At 33.6% G+C, this 13,816-nt stretch overlaps 1 protein-coding gene across 2 annotated transcripts; it reads left to right on the forward strand.

The window, feature by feature from the left end:
• The first annotated feature begins 1,626 nt into the window (after positions 1-1,626).
• On the forward strand, positions 1,627-9,095 carry LOC142633531 (uncharacterized). Of its 2 annotated transcripts, none has more exons than XM_075807766.1 (4): positions 1,627-2,252; positions 2,463-2,612; positions 7,056-7,627; positions 8,159-9,095. In XM_075807766.1, the coding sequence occupies exons 1-4, from the start codon at positions 1,715-1,717 to the stop codon at positions 8,933-8,935; spliced, it is 2,037 nt and encodes a 678-aa protein (XP_075663881.1). In that variant the 5' UTR covers positions 1,627-1,714; the 3' UTR covers positions 8,936-9,095. The 2 variants fall into 2 exon arrangements, with proteins under 2 accessions (XP_075663881.1, XP_075663882.1); XM_075807767.1 differs by having other exon boundaries at positions 1,786-2,252; positions 2,463-2,618.
• The last annotated feature ends 4,721 nt before the right edge of the window (positions 9,096-13,816 follow it).

The raw sequence follows: 13,816 nt of genomic DNA on the forward strand, positions 1-13,816 counted from the left end.
TTTTTTTTACCAGGATAATTGCGAAAATATGTTTAGAATTAGTTGTATTCTTGATGTAGATTGTAATAGACAGTAGTGAGTACTACTTCCCCCAAAAGTCATAGGAACATGTGAGTAGAATGGACGAGAGCATGAATAAAGTGTATAATATGGTGAAGTTTACGTTCAACTTGAACATTTCACCGAAATGCGCATGGGCAAAATGTGAGGAAGATAGTGCCACAAAACAGTGTATGGGGAATTGGGAAAAATAGTGTTTATAACTTTATATTCCATAGCATTAGCATGACACAATATTTTAATGTGACAAAACAATCATTTGAGTAAAGTCATGATATATATTAAAAAATTTGGAATGACTTTTTATAAATTAAAAAAAAAAAATCCATTAAAATCGCCAAATGTCATAAATGAATATAACAAAACAACATGACAGTCCCATGATAGGGAATGGGGAGGGCCTCCACACAGTAGATTTAAAAAAAAAAAATCAAATGCAACAAGAGTCAAAGGCTCACTTATATATTAGATGGTAATGCAAATTGTTTTTCTAATTGACATGTCATACAATTAAATGACCGTAAATTGACTTGACCTAACAAACTCCTATAATTTAATTAAAGATTAAACACAAAATATGGAAGCATGACCTAGATAAGAATGCCACAACTCAAGAAAGGGTGAAGTGGACTGGGTAATAATAGAGAAAGCTAGAGTAGTTAGGTGCAATGAAAACATCTGAAAAGTCATCTAATCAGATGGATCCCTATTACCTGTCTTGTTCAAGTCATAGCTCGGTTGACGGTTAGTTGACTGTTGGCCTATATAGATAAAAGATTTAGAAATTTTTTTGGTACCAGGTAAACATCAGGAACAAATTGTTATGAATGATAATGGATCCAATCGCTGTCAGTATAATAGGTGAGTGAGGATATGGGATTTGTATGATAAATAAGGTAGTGTTAAGTGTCATGTGATTATAGTAAGCAAAATCAAAACACCAAGTGACAAATATACCTTGTGCTATACTTGTCACTTGGTGAGTTCATTAGTGTTTTTGAGTATTTCTTTACCATGCACCATTAGCCTTCATCCTTATAATGGGATGAGTAGTGGATTTGATTCCTTTATATATACATATATATCTTTGAACCCAGGTTGATGAGCCCAAGTTCCCTTAATTAGCTTGCCATTCCAAAATTGATCCCAACACCTAAGAATCAAGATATGAACTGATTGAGAAATGCTTCTTCCCAGTGGAATTAGAAATTTTGGTTGGGGCATTACATGTGCACATTTCCACACCAGACATAACATTACTGTACAAAAAAAGAAAAAAAAAAACCTATTAACCTATGCTCTTAAAGTATTTATTAATAGATCACTTTTAAAAAAGTTTTAATAGATGAAAAATATAAAAATCTATTTACACGACAAAAATAGCATTACTTAAAAACAAAAATATAGTACAAATCATTTAAAGTATACTGCACTATCTGAGCCCACAAATGTCTAAAAAAATCTAACAATAATTGCTATAAAGCTAAAGTTAAATCTCGCGATTATAATTGATTAGGACTGAGCACCATTATCTGAATAAATTTCTTTACTTTAATATTTTCCTTCAAAGTAACCAAACCTCCGTACCTATAAACGAGCTTTTCTGATTTCCGAAAACCTTCCTCCCTCCCATTTCTCTTCACTCCTTCAATTGATGGCTTCCACAGGAGAAAAAAGGGTTGTTTTTAAAGATCATGAATCAAATGAAAAGCTGTATGAAGCTCTACTGAAAGAAGACACGAAAGCAGTGTTAAAACTCTGTGCAGATATGGAGGACCATGCGTTGCACATACTGACTATACACAAAGACACAGTACTCCACAAGGCCGCTTACTCGAAACAAGCTGACTTGGTACTCAGTCTTCTCAAAGACTTGCCTTCCTGCCATGACAACAAATTGGGCTGCAAAAACCGTTCTGGAAACACAATCCTCCGCAAGGCAGCTACTCTCGACCATGGAAGCTCGGTGAAGGTAGCGGAAGAGATGATAAAGAAAGGTCAAGAGTTGTTAAGAACGTGCAACGAGCTTGGTGAAACTCCACTCTTTCGAGCAGCTCGCTATGGTAAAACTGAGATTTTCAACTTTCTGGCAGATGAAAGTTTAAACTACGGTGAAAAGGACATGCAACAGTTTGTTCAGAGGAATGACAAGACCACTATTCTTCACATCGCCATCCTTTCTCAGCACTTTGGTTAGTTCCCTAGCTCGCTTTAACTAGTCCCAGGAAACAGCTTGTGAAATTGTATTTTCAAAACCCGATTACAGTACACATATTGTGTTTGTGCAACTAGCTAGCTATATCACCATTCTTATTGTATTTACATAATTTCTCCTTTGATGGTCTTGATTTTCTTTGTGTTTTGGATTGTGGTTTCCATACCCAAAAATGGCATAAGAGCAGGTTTAGCTTTGGAAATCGCTACACACGAACGGTTCAGATATTTGGTTGGTGAAAGAGACGAAGATGGGATGACCGCTCTTCAGCTTCTCTCATGCAACCCCAAAGCTTTTGAACCGGTGCGCAGACGTGGATTCCTCAAGAGAATTTCCAGTAAGAGTAAATATCATAAAGTCAATATAATCAACACTATTTTCCTTCTTTTCTTCTTCTGAGCACATATAAATGGTGTGATTTTCTTTTTTATATTTCTTGTCAAAAGGAATCTTTTATTTCATATATAATATTTCTTTAATGTCAAGATCCAGCTAAGGGAGGGCAAAACCATAAAAATTACTCGTCCTGCTTATTCCACCTTGCCCAACTATGTCCACTCATCTTGTAGAGGTAACTAGGTGAGGATGGGTTTTACTCCCCTGTCCTGTCTTGTCTCATTCCGCCCTACTCTGTTCTCCGGTTCTATCTCATCCCATGTTGCCCCTATTGCTTTATCTTCTTTTTATCTTTTTCTTCTTTTTCTCGCTCTCATAACTGCTCATTTACTTTCTCTCACGTCTCTATTCAAGGGAGTAAATTTCGTATTGAATGATAGCAGAATGAAAATATTTTGATACTAATTGATATTGGTATATGTTTCAAGGTTAATGCTATTTATAAATTCTCACACACATATATACAGTTGTATGTATGTATTTATTATATCTTTATAACATGTTATTAAAATCTATATATTTTGTAAGCTCAAATATTAGCCTAAATGCATTAAATTAATGTATTAGATTAGGTGAAATGTTTTATAACTTTTTCTTAATTTTAATTTTTGGACAAGGATTTCCTCCAAACATGTTTGCAGCAGTTGCTGCAAACATGGACATGTGTCAATCAAATAAAAAGACACTTAAGCAAGGTCATGTGCAACACCCATTTTAAGAGGACTGCTGTTAACCTTAACATTAACAGCATTAGCCAAACAGTCTTTTCCTCAAACACATCTCTGCTTCCTCTCACCCACAGCAACAGCCTCACGCCTCTCTTTCATCTCCTCCACCTCTGTTTTCTCAGCAAACTCAGACCGGCAAGAGCTTGGGTGAATAGGCGAAATGGATGGCGGCCACCCACTGCACATGGCCAGCCTCTCTCTTTGTCACATACATTCAAGGATTTCCTCCAAACATGTTTGCAGCAACTGCTACAAACATGAACAGGTGTCAATCAAATAAGAAGACACTTAAGCAAGGGTCATGTGCAACTTAAGCAAAGGTCATGTGCGTTGCACATGACCCATTTTAAGAGGACTACTGTTAACCCTAACGTTAACAGCGTTACCCAAACTCCTCAAACACACCTCTGCTTCCTTTCACCCATAGCAACAGCCCCACACCTCTCTCTCATCTCCTCCACCTCTGTTTTCTCAGCAAACTCAGACCGGCAAGAGCTTGGATGAATAGGCGGAATGGACAGCGGCCACCCATAGCCCCACACCTCTCTCTCATCTCCTCCACTTCTGTTAACTCTTTTTTTTTTTTTTTTTGCTGTGGCATCTGATTCTGGTACCTGTCTTGATATCATTTTCACGACCCGGTTTGTGGTTCTTGATTTTCTTGTCATTCGGTTGCACTGCTTGTGAATTCCATTTTCATTGATTTCGAATTGCCAGCTTGGATCTGTCAGTTTATGCGTTTTTTGGAGTTTGGGATCTGTTTCTTGAGCGAAATTCTTTAGTTTTTTTGTGGGATCTTTAGTTTTTTTTTTTTTTTTTGGTCTTTTGGCTGTCGAGAAATCCGAGGAGGAATAAAAATTTTTGAGTTCTCCACTGTTAAAAGCTGTATGTTTGTTTGTTCCAGCAGTCAGGTAGGTAAATCACATTTTTTTTGGGGGGTTCTGATTCTATATTTTCTGAGAAACCAAATAGAAAACTAGTGGGGTTTGAGTTTGACATTCAATTATATATATTTTTCTGAATTTTGAGAGTTTGATGGATCTGAGTGGTTAAAATAGTAGTTGGGTGTGAATTAAAAATGGGCCATTGAATGTATCTGACAAAGAGAGAGGCTGGCCATGTGCAGTGGGTGGCCGCCATCCATTTCGCCTGTTCACCCAAGCTCTTGCCGGTCTGAATTTGCTGAGAAAACAGAGGTGCTCTTAAAATGGGCGTTGCACATGACCTTGCTTAAGTGTCTTTTTATTTGATTGACACCTGTCCATGTTTGCAGCAACTGCTGCAAACATGTTGGAGGAAATCCTTGTCCTTAATTTTTTATTGTAAAAACTAGTACCAATTTTATGGTTGATGCCAAATTTATATCACCGAATATGACCCGTACGAGTACAATATTAACTTCATCATTAATGTCGATGCTACCCAATTTTGGATAACTAATACCTCTAACTCACTCTGATTCCATTCTGAGTTTTTCCAACCCCATTTATATAGGGGGTGGAACACCTCGATCCAATCCCGCCTATCAATGGTTGAACTCCTTCAATCATTGTAGCTGTGGTTGAACTCCTTCAATCATAGAGCTAGACGAAATATTCTGTTGTTGATTTAAATCTCTTCATTTATTATTATTGTTATTATTATTTGTCTGTGATTGTAATAGTTCAAGAAAGTATTCTTACGTACACCCTAGTTAATGTAAGCTTCATATTTACCGAATGTATTTTGATACAAGATAGAAATCCTATTCCAATATAATTTAAGTATATAAGTATGCAAAACTCTTTTTTGAAAATTTGAACTCAACTTTAGCCTTACATAATTTCACATATATTTACCATTTTTTTTTGCTGAAAATATATTTATCATATTTTATTTTGGGTTATGTTAACGAATGCTCTTAGGGGATTAGTTAATAATCAATTTTAAGAAAATTTTGACATCGCTTTTATGAAAAATGAAAAAAACTGTTAAAACATTAATTGTTTTTCTTTCTTTCTTCATAAAATTTTTTTTTTAAATAAATTATTAAATAATGCCCTAAAAACATTCATTATCATTTTTTTTTTCACCTATTTTTGCTTAACGTATGAACTGTGCACATTTTGTGCAGTAATCAATGTCAATAGTTGGTTGGGTGAAAGTCAAATCATTTTAAATGTATTCAGCTTTTAGGACAGTCATCTTCAATGATTTAAGGAGTCACATTTAATCGATGTCCAATGGTTTGGTACGTGAACTGAAAAGTCATTCATTTTTAAATGTATTAAAATTTTAGGAAAGAGTGTCACATATTCTGTGTCGTGTTTAAGTATGTGGCAATTATTGCGTATTTTTAGTACGGTGATCACCTTATAAGTATAAATATTTGTAAGATGTAAGAAATAAGGGCTGAGGTTCAAGTCTCCAGAAAAGGAGCTTCACAAACATATATACTTAGATTAGCTTAGAGTAGAAATTCTATCTTGTATAAAAAAAAAAAGTATGCGACAAAAATAGTATAATTAGTATTCGGGATGAAACCACTGCTCCAAGGGGGAGCGGTGGTCACTCTATGAGTGTAAATGCTTGTGAAGTGTGGGGATAAAGACCGAGGTTCAAGTCTCAGGAGGAAACTTCACACACATATATACTTAGATCAGGATAGATTAAAAATCCTATTTTGTAAAAAAAAAAAAAATTATTTTACATTGTTAAAAAACTATTTTATCTATTTGCCAATTTATTTTACAACTCGCCTTATATTTTAGTTTTTATTTTTATATACAACCTAATAAAATAATATGAATTATCTAATAAAATAAAAAAAATATTATTTTATTTCGCTCACTTTTTCTCTTCACACACAATCACATATTAAAATAATATATATATATATATATTTTTTTTTACAACTTATGAACGGTAGATTGCAAACCCTTTTTTTTTTTTTTTTTTTGGTAAAAATTGCAAACCTTTTTAAGTTTACAAACCTAGATAGAGTGAGTTTTGGGTGGCTCAGGTTGTTAAAGAGCAACTAAGAGGTGTTTACACCCCCAATGCTATATTCTCTTAAAAATGTAATTTTTTATCAACATAATTAAAAATAAATACAATAATAAGCTGCTAACATCTCGTCTTGAATATCTTCATAAACTTAAATAGTACATTGACCAATAATTTAATAAGTTTTTTTTTATAAACTTATTAAATTATCAGTTCGTGTCCTTTTTTCAATTTCGGACCGACAATATTGTAGCACAATTATATAGTTTATTGGCTAATACATTATTTTTTACTTTTATATATAACTATAATTTCTAAGGCTACATGGTTAAATGTATATTGTAGTTAAAGGCATTGTTTCTGCCTTAGAATTTGTCGTTTACCGACTATAGTTCATCTTTAAGCCTTTTTTTTATAGGGCTTTTATTTATTTATTAATTAATAATAATAAAGAGATATTAAACCCTACAAATCCTTACAGACCTTTAAAATACAATATTGAATAGTTCTTTAGTAATGAAATTGCTTAAGGTTACTAGGATAAAATCTTTGCATGATTTGATGGATGAATTTAGAAGAGCCTGGAATTTTTTATTTACTTATAATTTTCCTAGCAATTATGTGTTTATAATGTCTATATAAAGCTACTGATTACTTTCACTCTTCAAAAGTCAAAATGTGCTGTAGTTCGGCCGAGAGCAATGACATTTCCAAGGAAAAGTTAAGCCATGAATCAGCGTTAGAGCTTGCCAAATTGTTAGTAAAAGAAGATACCTCATGGGAGATCACTAGTTCTGGAATTGACACGAGTAAACCAAGGCTGCACAAATATGGAAGTACTGATGTTTCAACTACAAATGAGAATGTGGGTAACCCAGAACAGCTGCCCTCTTCTATTTCTTTGCAACAAGTACTGGAACTTGGAGGAATTACGCCATTGTTTCTAGCAACTAAGTCAGGGTGCATAGAGATCGTTAGAGAAATACTTGAAATATACCCTCAGGCAGTTGAGCACATTGATAATGAAGGGCGGACCATATTGCATGTAGCTATCAAGTACCGCCAGTTGGAGGTTTTCAAGCTTGTGATGACAATGGAAGTAGCAATGAGGTGGCTGGTTCGAAGGCTTGACAATGATGGGAACTCCATTCTGCATATGGTTGGAATAAAAAGAGACGATTATGTTTCTGAAAAATTGCGAGGCCCTGCACTCGAATTGCAGGAGGAGCTGCTCTGGTTTGAGGTGCTATTTTTAATAACACCACTCTCATTATTACTAAAACATTATCAGTCTAATTTTGTGTGTGCGGTTTCAATTGAAATCGATACATACCTTTTCTTATATTTAATTGTGTACATACTGTAATCTCGTTAAAATTTTAGCTGATATGATATTGGGTACGTATTTCTATTATCTGAACCATACAATAGATCAATTTAAAATGTAGAAGATCCTAATCAACATATAAAAGTAGTTGCAACTAGCAATGGCTTTTAGGCTAACTGCATTTTTTTTTTCTCAGTTTCTCAAATATTTCCTCAATAGCCTTATTTAGTTAAAAATAGTAAAATTTAAGTATAAGTCCTGAGGTGTTGTACCCTAAGCTTTTCAATTGAAATTGTACTTGGTTTTGGGGAACTTACAATCTCTTAATCCAGTAGAGGGATTTAATTGATTTAGCCGATCTGATGTATATATAATCAAGGTGGCCTCTTCAAAGGATGTATTTTTGGCTGGTCAATGTGGTTCTCATGTATTTGTTTATGTGTGCAGCGAGTAAAGTCTGTCACAAAAGCCCATTTCGTTGATCATCGGAACAAGAAGAAGCTTACTGCTGAAGGCTTATTTGCTAAAAACAACACACAGCTCCGGAATGGTGCCAGAGATTGGCTAAAGCACACTGCAGCAGGATGCTCTATTGTGGCAGTTCTCATCGCGACAGTTGCCTTTGCCGCAGCCTACACAATACCAGGAGGTCCTAATCAGAATACTGGTGTTCCAGTGCTTCTCAATCAATCTTTCTTTGTGGTTTTCACAGCAACTGATGTACTCTCACTTACCTGTGCTTTGACCTCAGTGGTTATATTTCTTTCAATCCTCACAGCACCATTTCGATTAGAAGACTTCAAGCATTCGCTTCCTAACAAGCTCATGCTAGGCTTCACATTTCTTTTTCTCTCCGTTTCAATGATGATGGTATCATTTTCTGCAACAATCATCCTCATGATACGTAGTAAAGAAAGGTGGACAAAAATTCTCCTCTATTCACTTTCTTTCCTTCCAGTTGGCATCTTTGCACTAGCATATTTCCCTCTTTATCTTTCTCTTTCAAAAACTTACAAGTACTTGCTCAAGAAAATAATGGAGGCATTTCCTTGCCGTACTATGTCTACGGACACCTATTTCTTCTACAGCAATCGAAAAGCCGAAATTCGTAGTTCCTCCATTCGCCTTCAAGGTGGGAGCAATAATAATTCCTGTCGAGACAACTCAGTGGGAGAACACTGTGGTTGTCATGATACATCACAGACCATGCAATTCCCGGTTTAAGAAAGCCAAATTGTTGAACTTATGAAAAACAGTCTTCTGTCTTGATAGGCGTAGGAATTCTTCATGGACACTAGAGAGACAGACAGTGTTGATATGTATATAACTCTTGAATTTATGGTTTCTATAATATTGTTTGGTCTGATATATAGTATTTAATTAACTCTTGAATTTTTGGTTACTATGGAATTGTTCTAGCCAAAAAAAAAAAAAAAAAAAAAAATATATATATATATATATATATATATAAACACTTCGATTTAAATACTATCTGGACTCGCTCTTGGGTCTTAACTGTCCAAAGCTTCCTAAGGTTGCAAAAGAGAATATAGAGGCAGTCAACTGATTAGAGGAATGCCTATTTTTTTCTTTCTCATTATATAGATTAACATTCCATGAAATAAATTTATAAAGTTTCCTAAAAGAAAAGAAAAGAAAAGAAAAAAAAAAGCCCTTAGCATGTAAAAGAATGTTTGAGGTTGTGATGAGTTCCACCTAGTATGAGTTTAAAATAATAATGTATCTTTTAGTTCTCTTGAAAGATTTGATTTTACAAATAAAAAAAGAAAATTGAAAAATCACTTTCACACGTTATAATCCTTGAACATAACAGTTGTTACACTTTTATGAGAAACTAGTAAGTTGTCCGTATGATGCACAGATAATATTGTAATGTTTTATGTAAGATAAGTTTGGAGAATGTTGTACATATATTATACCATAATCGTCGTAGAACTTTGTTAGTAATGAGTTCATTATAAAAAGTAACAAAAACTAAACAAATTAATGAAATAAAGATGAAAAAAACCTTAATACACAAAAATGCTAAAATCCTCGATTCATACATTATTGAATTTCATAGAAAAGAAAGCACACACCACATATAGGTCATTCTACAATCATCATTAAACCAAAACTCAAAAAAAAAAAAAAAAAAAAAACCCAAAACTCAATTTATTGTAGGAAAATAGTCAATATGTATTTCTTTAATGAAATATCAAGAGACTTACTCGAGAAAGAAGTTTTGGAGTCTAAAGAATGCAGATTGAATACTGGTGTTGTTTTTTTTTCTGCAAATTCAATTGCCATTGACTAATCCCCTCCACCCTATCACTGCACACCCTTGGTGTAATGGTCACTTCACAAGTATAAGTGCTTGTGGGGGTATGGAGGGCAAGGGCCGGGGTTTAAGTATCTAAGAGAGAGCTTTACACACATATACACTTAGATTTGGCTAAAGTAAAATTTCTATTTTGTATTAAAAAAAAAAAAAATCCCTAGATGATAACTGCTTGATCCATATAATCCAATTTGTGATTTACAACATGTTTAGCTTTTGTTTATTTTGAAAATACCAATCTACTAAAGTCATATGCGAAGATTAAACAATCTTGAAATGACAATGACAATGAGACTTTTATACTAAATAAACAATTATTGATTTCTCAGTTCTAGACTTCAAGCATCTTTTGGAAATCAATATACACAATAACACAACCTATAAAAGAAAATAGGAAAACAAAGAATCTCACGATCTTAACCCTACCGATTGTAAGTGAAGAAATGAAATTTTGAAAGTAACAAAAGATAGCTTGAACTCATACATGTCAAGGCCACTTAATGTGCGAAGGATAGCTATTGGCTACAACAAAAGATCACAAGAGCAATAGGTTTCTTCCATTGGCTTGGTGTTTTAAAAAATTGTGAGTATGGAAGCAAAATTTGAGAGTAGCAGTAGTTTAGGAAATTTAACTATTAAAGGTTTTTTTTTAAAGAGAAAGAAAGTTTTTTTAAGAGAGAAAGAAAGAGAATGGAGGCATATAGTCAAAGTTGGGAGAGGAAGGCAAAGCGTGAGAGAGTGGTTGGGGAGTCAAAGATTTAGAAAATCTTACATTAATCATTATAGCAGAGTATTGATAATGTACATAATGTGAAAACAAAAAGGCAAAAACCAAAACATCATTTTGGAGGCAAACTGTGATTAATGCATCTACTCAATCATAAAGGCAGAAACTTTTTAAATAACTAAAGTAAAAACTTGCCATACCCAAAAAAAAAAAAAAGACTAACAAGGGAGGGAGACTTTGTTTATGAGATGTTTATATGTAAATTCATAACCATAAAATAATAAGGATTCCCATAGAATAAAATAAAATAATAATGATTATAATAAATAATAGATATGGATTTGGATTTGTGTAATTTAGGCAACAGAAATGCTAGAATATTATCTATCTCGATCTCATTAATTATTAGTATCCCTTTTTATTAAAAAAAATAACTGAAACATTTGGTATACTAAAAGACATGAAAAAGAGAGAGAGTTGTAATGTAAACTCATAAGAGGTGCTACTTGGCAAAAACTTAGATCCTCACACAATGAGGTCTTTGCTTTTATATATATATATATTGATAGGAGAAGTGTTTAACAAACTCAAGATGGTAGGCTAGAGACCTCTAGTATGGTAATAAGATGTTAGAATTATATGGTTAAATGATTAAATTTATCATTTTTCAATAGTTTAAATTTTTAAGACAACTAATAATTTAATATGGTATTAGGGCCAAAATGAGATTTTGCCCATTCTCATAAAAAATAAGTAGCAAAATGTCCATATTCTGAAACTATTTAGCCATATGCCCTTGTTTTAAACTTGATTTTTAGAAAATCAAGTTATAGGCAAAAAACTTTAAAAAAAAAAAAAAAAATTTACATGGAACTCGAGTTCCATGTAACATTTTGCATGAAACTCAATTTTCATTAAATCGAGTTTTTATTTTTATTTTTTATTGAAACTCGATTTTTAGAAAATCGAGTTTTAAAACAGGGGCATATGGCTAAATAGTTTCAGAATATGGACATTTTGTTACTTATTTTTGTTGAAAGGAGTAAAACCCCATTTTCTCCATGGTATTAGAGTAGAAGGCTTTGAGTTTGATCATGTTTCCCCTACTCAACCTCCTATTTAAAGTCGGGAGAGTTAGAATTATGTTAAATAATTGAATTTACCATTTTCTAATAGTTTATGTTTTTAGGACAATTGGTAATTTAACAAAAAAAAAAAAAAATGACAAAAAAGGAGTGTGATATATTGCAGCTTTGCAAGTGAAAAATTCGTCAGAATTTCATGATATCTTTATTGTGCATGTTAAAATAAAGAGAGATAAAAGAGAAAAAATTAACATAAGATTTTTTTTTAATGTATAAAACTATAAAATGTGAAGCTTATTTATAGGCACAATTTATGGATCCTTTACAAGAAATGGTAGTAGTCTATATGAAAATAGTATGAGTGTTGTACATGATGACAATGGGCCTGAAACCTTGTGACAATGGTCCTAAAATTAAACTAAATTAATAATCAAACATTTTCCTTCAAACACGAGATGGTAGTTTGGTAACAAGAGGAAAGAAAAAAAAAACTTGGAGGGTGAGGCTTGGTAGATAAATTGGCAACGAATTATCATGAGTTATAGGAAAAAATGGAGCGTGCACTATTGCCAGTGACCACGCACAAAGTAGTAATTGATATCGACATATTTGGTGTGCTTGTCAAATACATCATTGTAGAAATTTGAATTACACTTTTGCGGTCACAGTAAGCAGGATAGGCATGCTGAGGTATACCAAAGTGTAACAGAGCATCTCGAAGGTGGTGTTAGCAGGCTGATGAGAGAATGGCTTAGAAGAAAACTCTAACTTGTAAAGGAAACATGTAGGAAGCAAAGGATGAGAAAAGAAGACCATGAAGAATGTGTCCTTCACATATTGAAGGATCCAAAGATGGCAACATAGTGCGCAGATCAGGGTGTGGTCATGAACTGGCAGACAAGTTGTTCAATATAAGCAAATCCAGTCGTGCGTTGGTGAAATAAATCAAACTCTCGGCCAACTAGTGATTAGAGAGTCGCATCTAGCAGTGGTTCACTGTCTGTGGCACGTAGTTTAGCACTGATTTCCTTTGGACTATCAATTGTCTTATAGTCTGTATAGTCAACACGAGACCCAAGATGATAGCTTGATAGACAGAGTTCTACATCTAAAGACAAATCGATGTACGTTCCTCCATGCAAAAGAAACCAAAAAGTGAAGAGAAAGGCTTTTAAGCCAAAACCTCCGTTTAGGTCTCAACTTAAGATTTTGGATGGATCTAAGTTTGTTCTAACTTGTCACCATTGTGATGTGATTGGTCATTAAGACCTTAATGTCCAAAGTTGAAAAGAGAACAAAATCATGTTGCTAGATCTTTTCCCAAAAAGCCTAGTAGACCTAAACCCATTGTTTGTCACCATTGTGTTGTCTTTGATCATCTTAGACCGCATTGCTCTAAGTTTTAAGTTCTTAAAAGAATCAAAGGAAAAGAGAAACTTGAGCTTTTTGAAAGTTGTGTTATAAAAGCAAAACCGGATTTGGGGGAAAATGGTAAGTTGTTGAAGAAAGTTTCTGATGTTTTTACCTCCTAGTCTATGTACGTCTCTGGTTCTCATTCTTCCAACCCTCGTCTCACTTCTTATGAGACATTCATTCCAAACAATCGTTCCGTTTGGATGAGGAAGGGTTCCTATGGTTGAACTTTTACTTTTTTGGTCTTTGATCTAATTCTTTCGATCTTTGTAGGATCCTTAATGCATTAGATGCTTCGTTGTCATACATTTGTGCATCATGCATCTCTTTATATGCATTATTATTTTTATTTTTTTTGAATTTGATCTTACTTTTATGCTTTTGTTTTTGTGTATGTAAAAATCCAAAAACACATAAAAAGTGAAAAATTCAAAAATTTGATCCTATATGTTTGAGCACATTTCACATGTGAATTTGGCCTAGTACCTTCGTATTAATGACGTAGTGCATTTACGAGCTTAACTTGTTTTGTATGCACA

This window comes from Castanea sativa, chromosome 5 (genome assembly GCF_040712315.1).
Source record: "Castanea sativa cultivar Marrone di Chiusa Pesio chromosome 5, ASM4071231v1".
NCBI classification, from domain to species: domain Eukaryota; kingdom Viridiplantae; phylum Streptophyta; class Magnoliopsida; order Fagales; family Fagaceae; genus Castanea; species Castanea sativa.

Bases quoted from the DNA above. Each gene is read 5' to 3' on its own strand.
- LOC142633531 (XM_075807766.1), top strand. From the start codon at position 1,715: ATGGCTTCCACAGGAGAAAAAAGGGTTGTTTTTAAAGATCATGAATCA. The intron at 2,253-2,462 runs GTTAGTTCCCTA...GCATAAGAGCAG, and splicing joins CATCCTTTCTCAGCACTTTG to GTTTAGCTTTGGAAATCGCT. The intron at 2,613-7,055 runs GTAAGAGTAAAT...ACTCTTCAAAAG, and splicing joins ATTCCTCAAGAGAATTTCCA to TCAAAATGTGCTGTAGTTCG.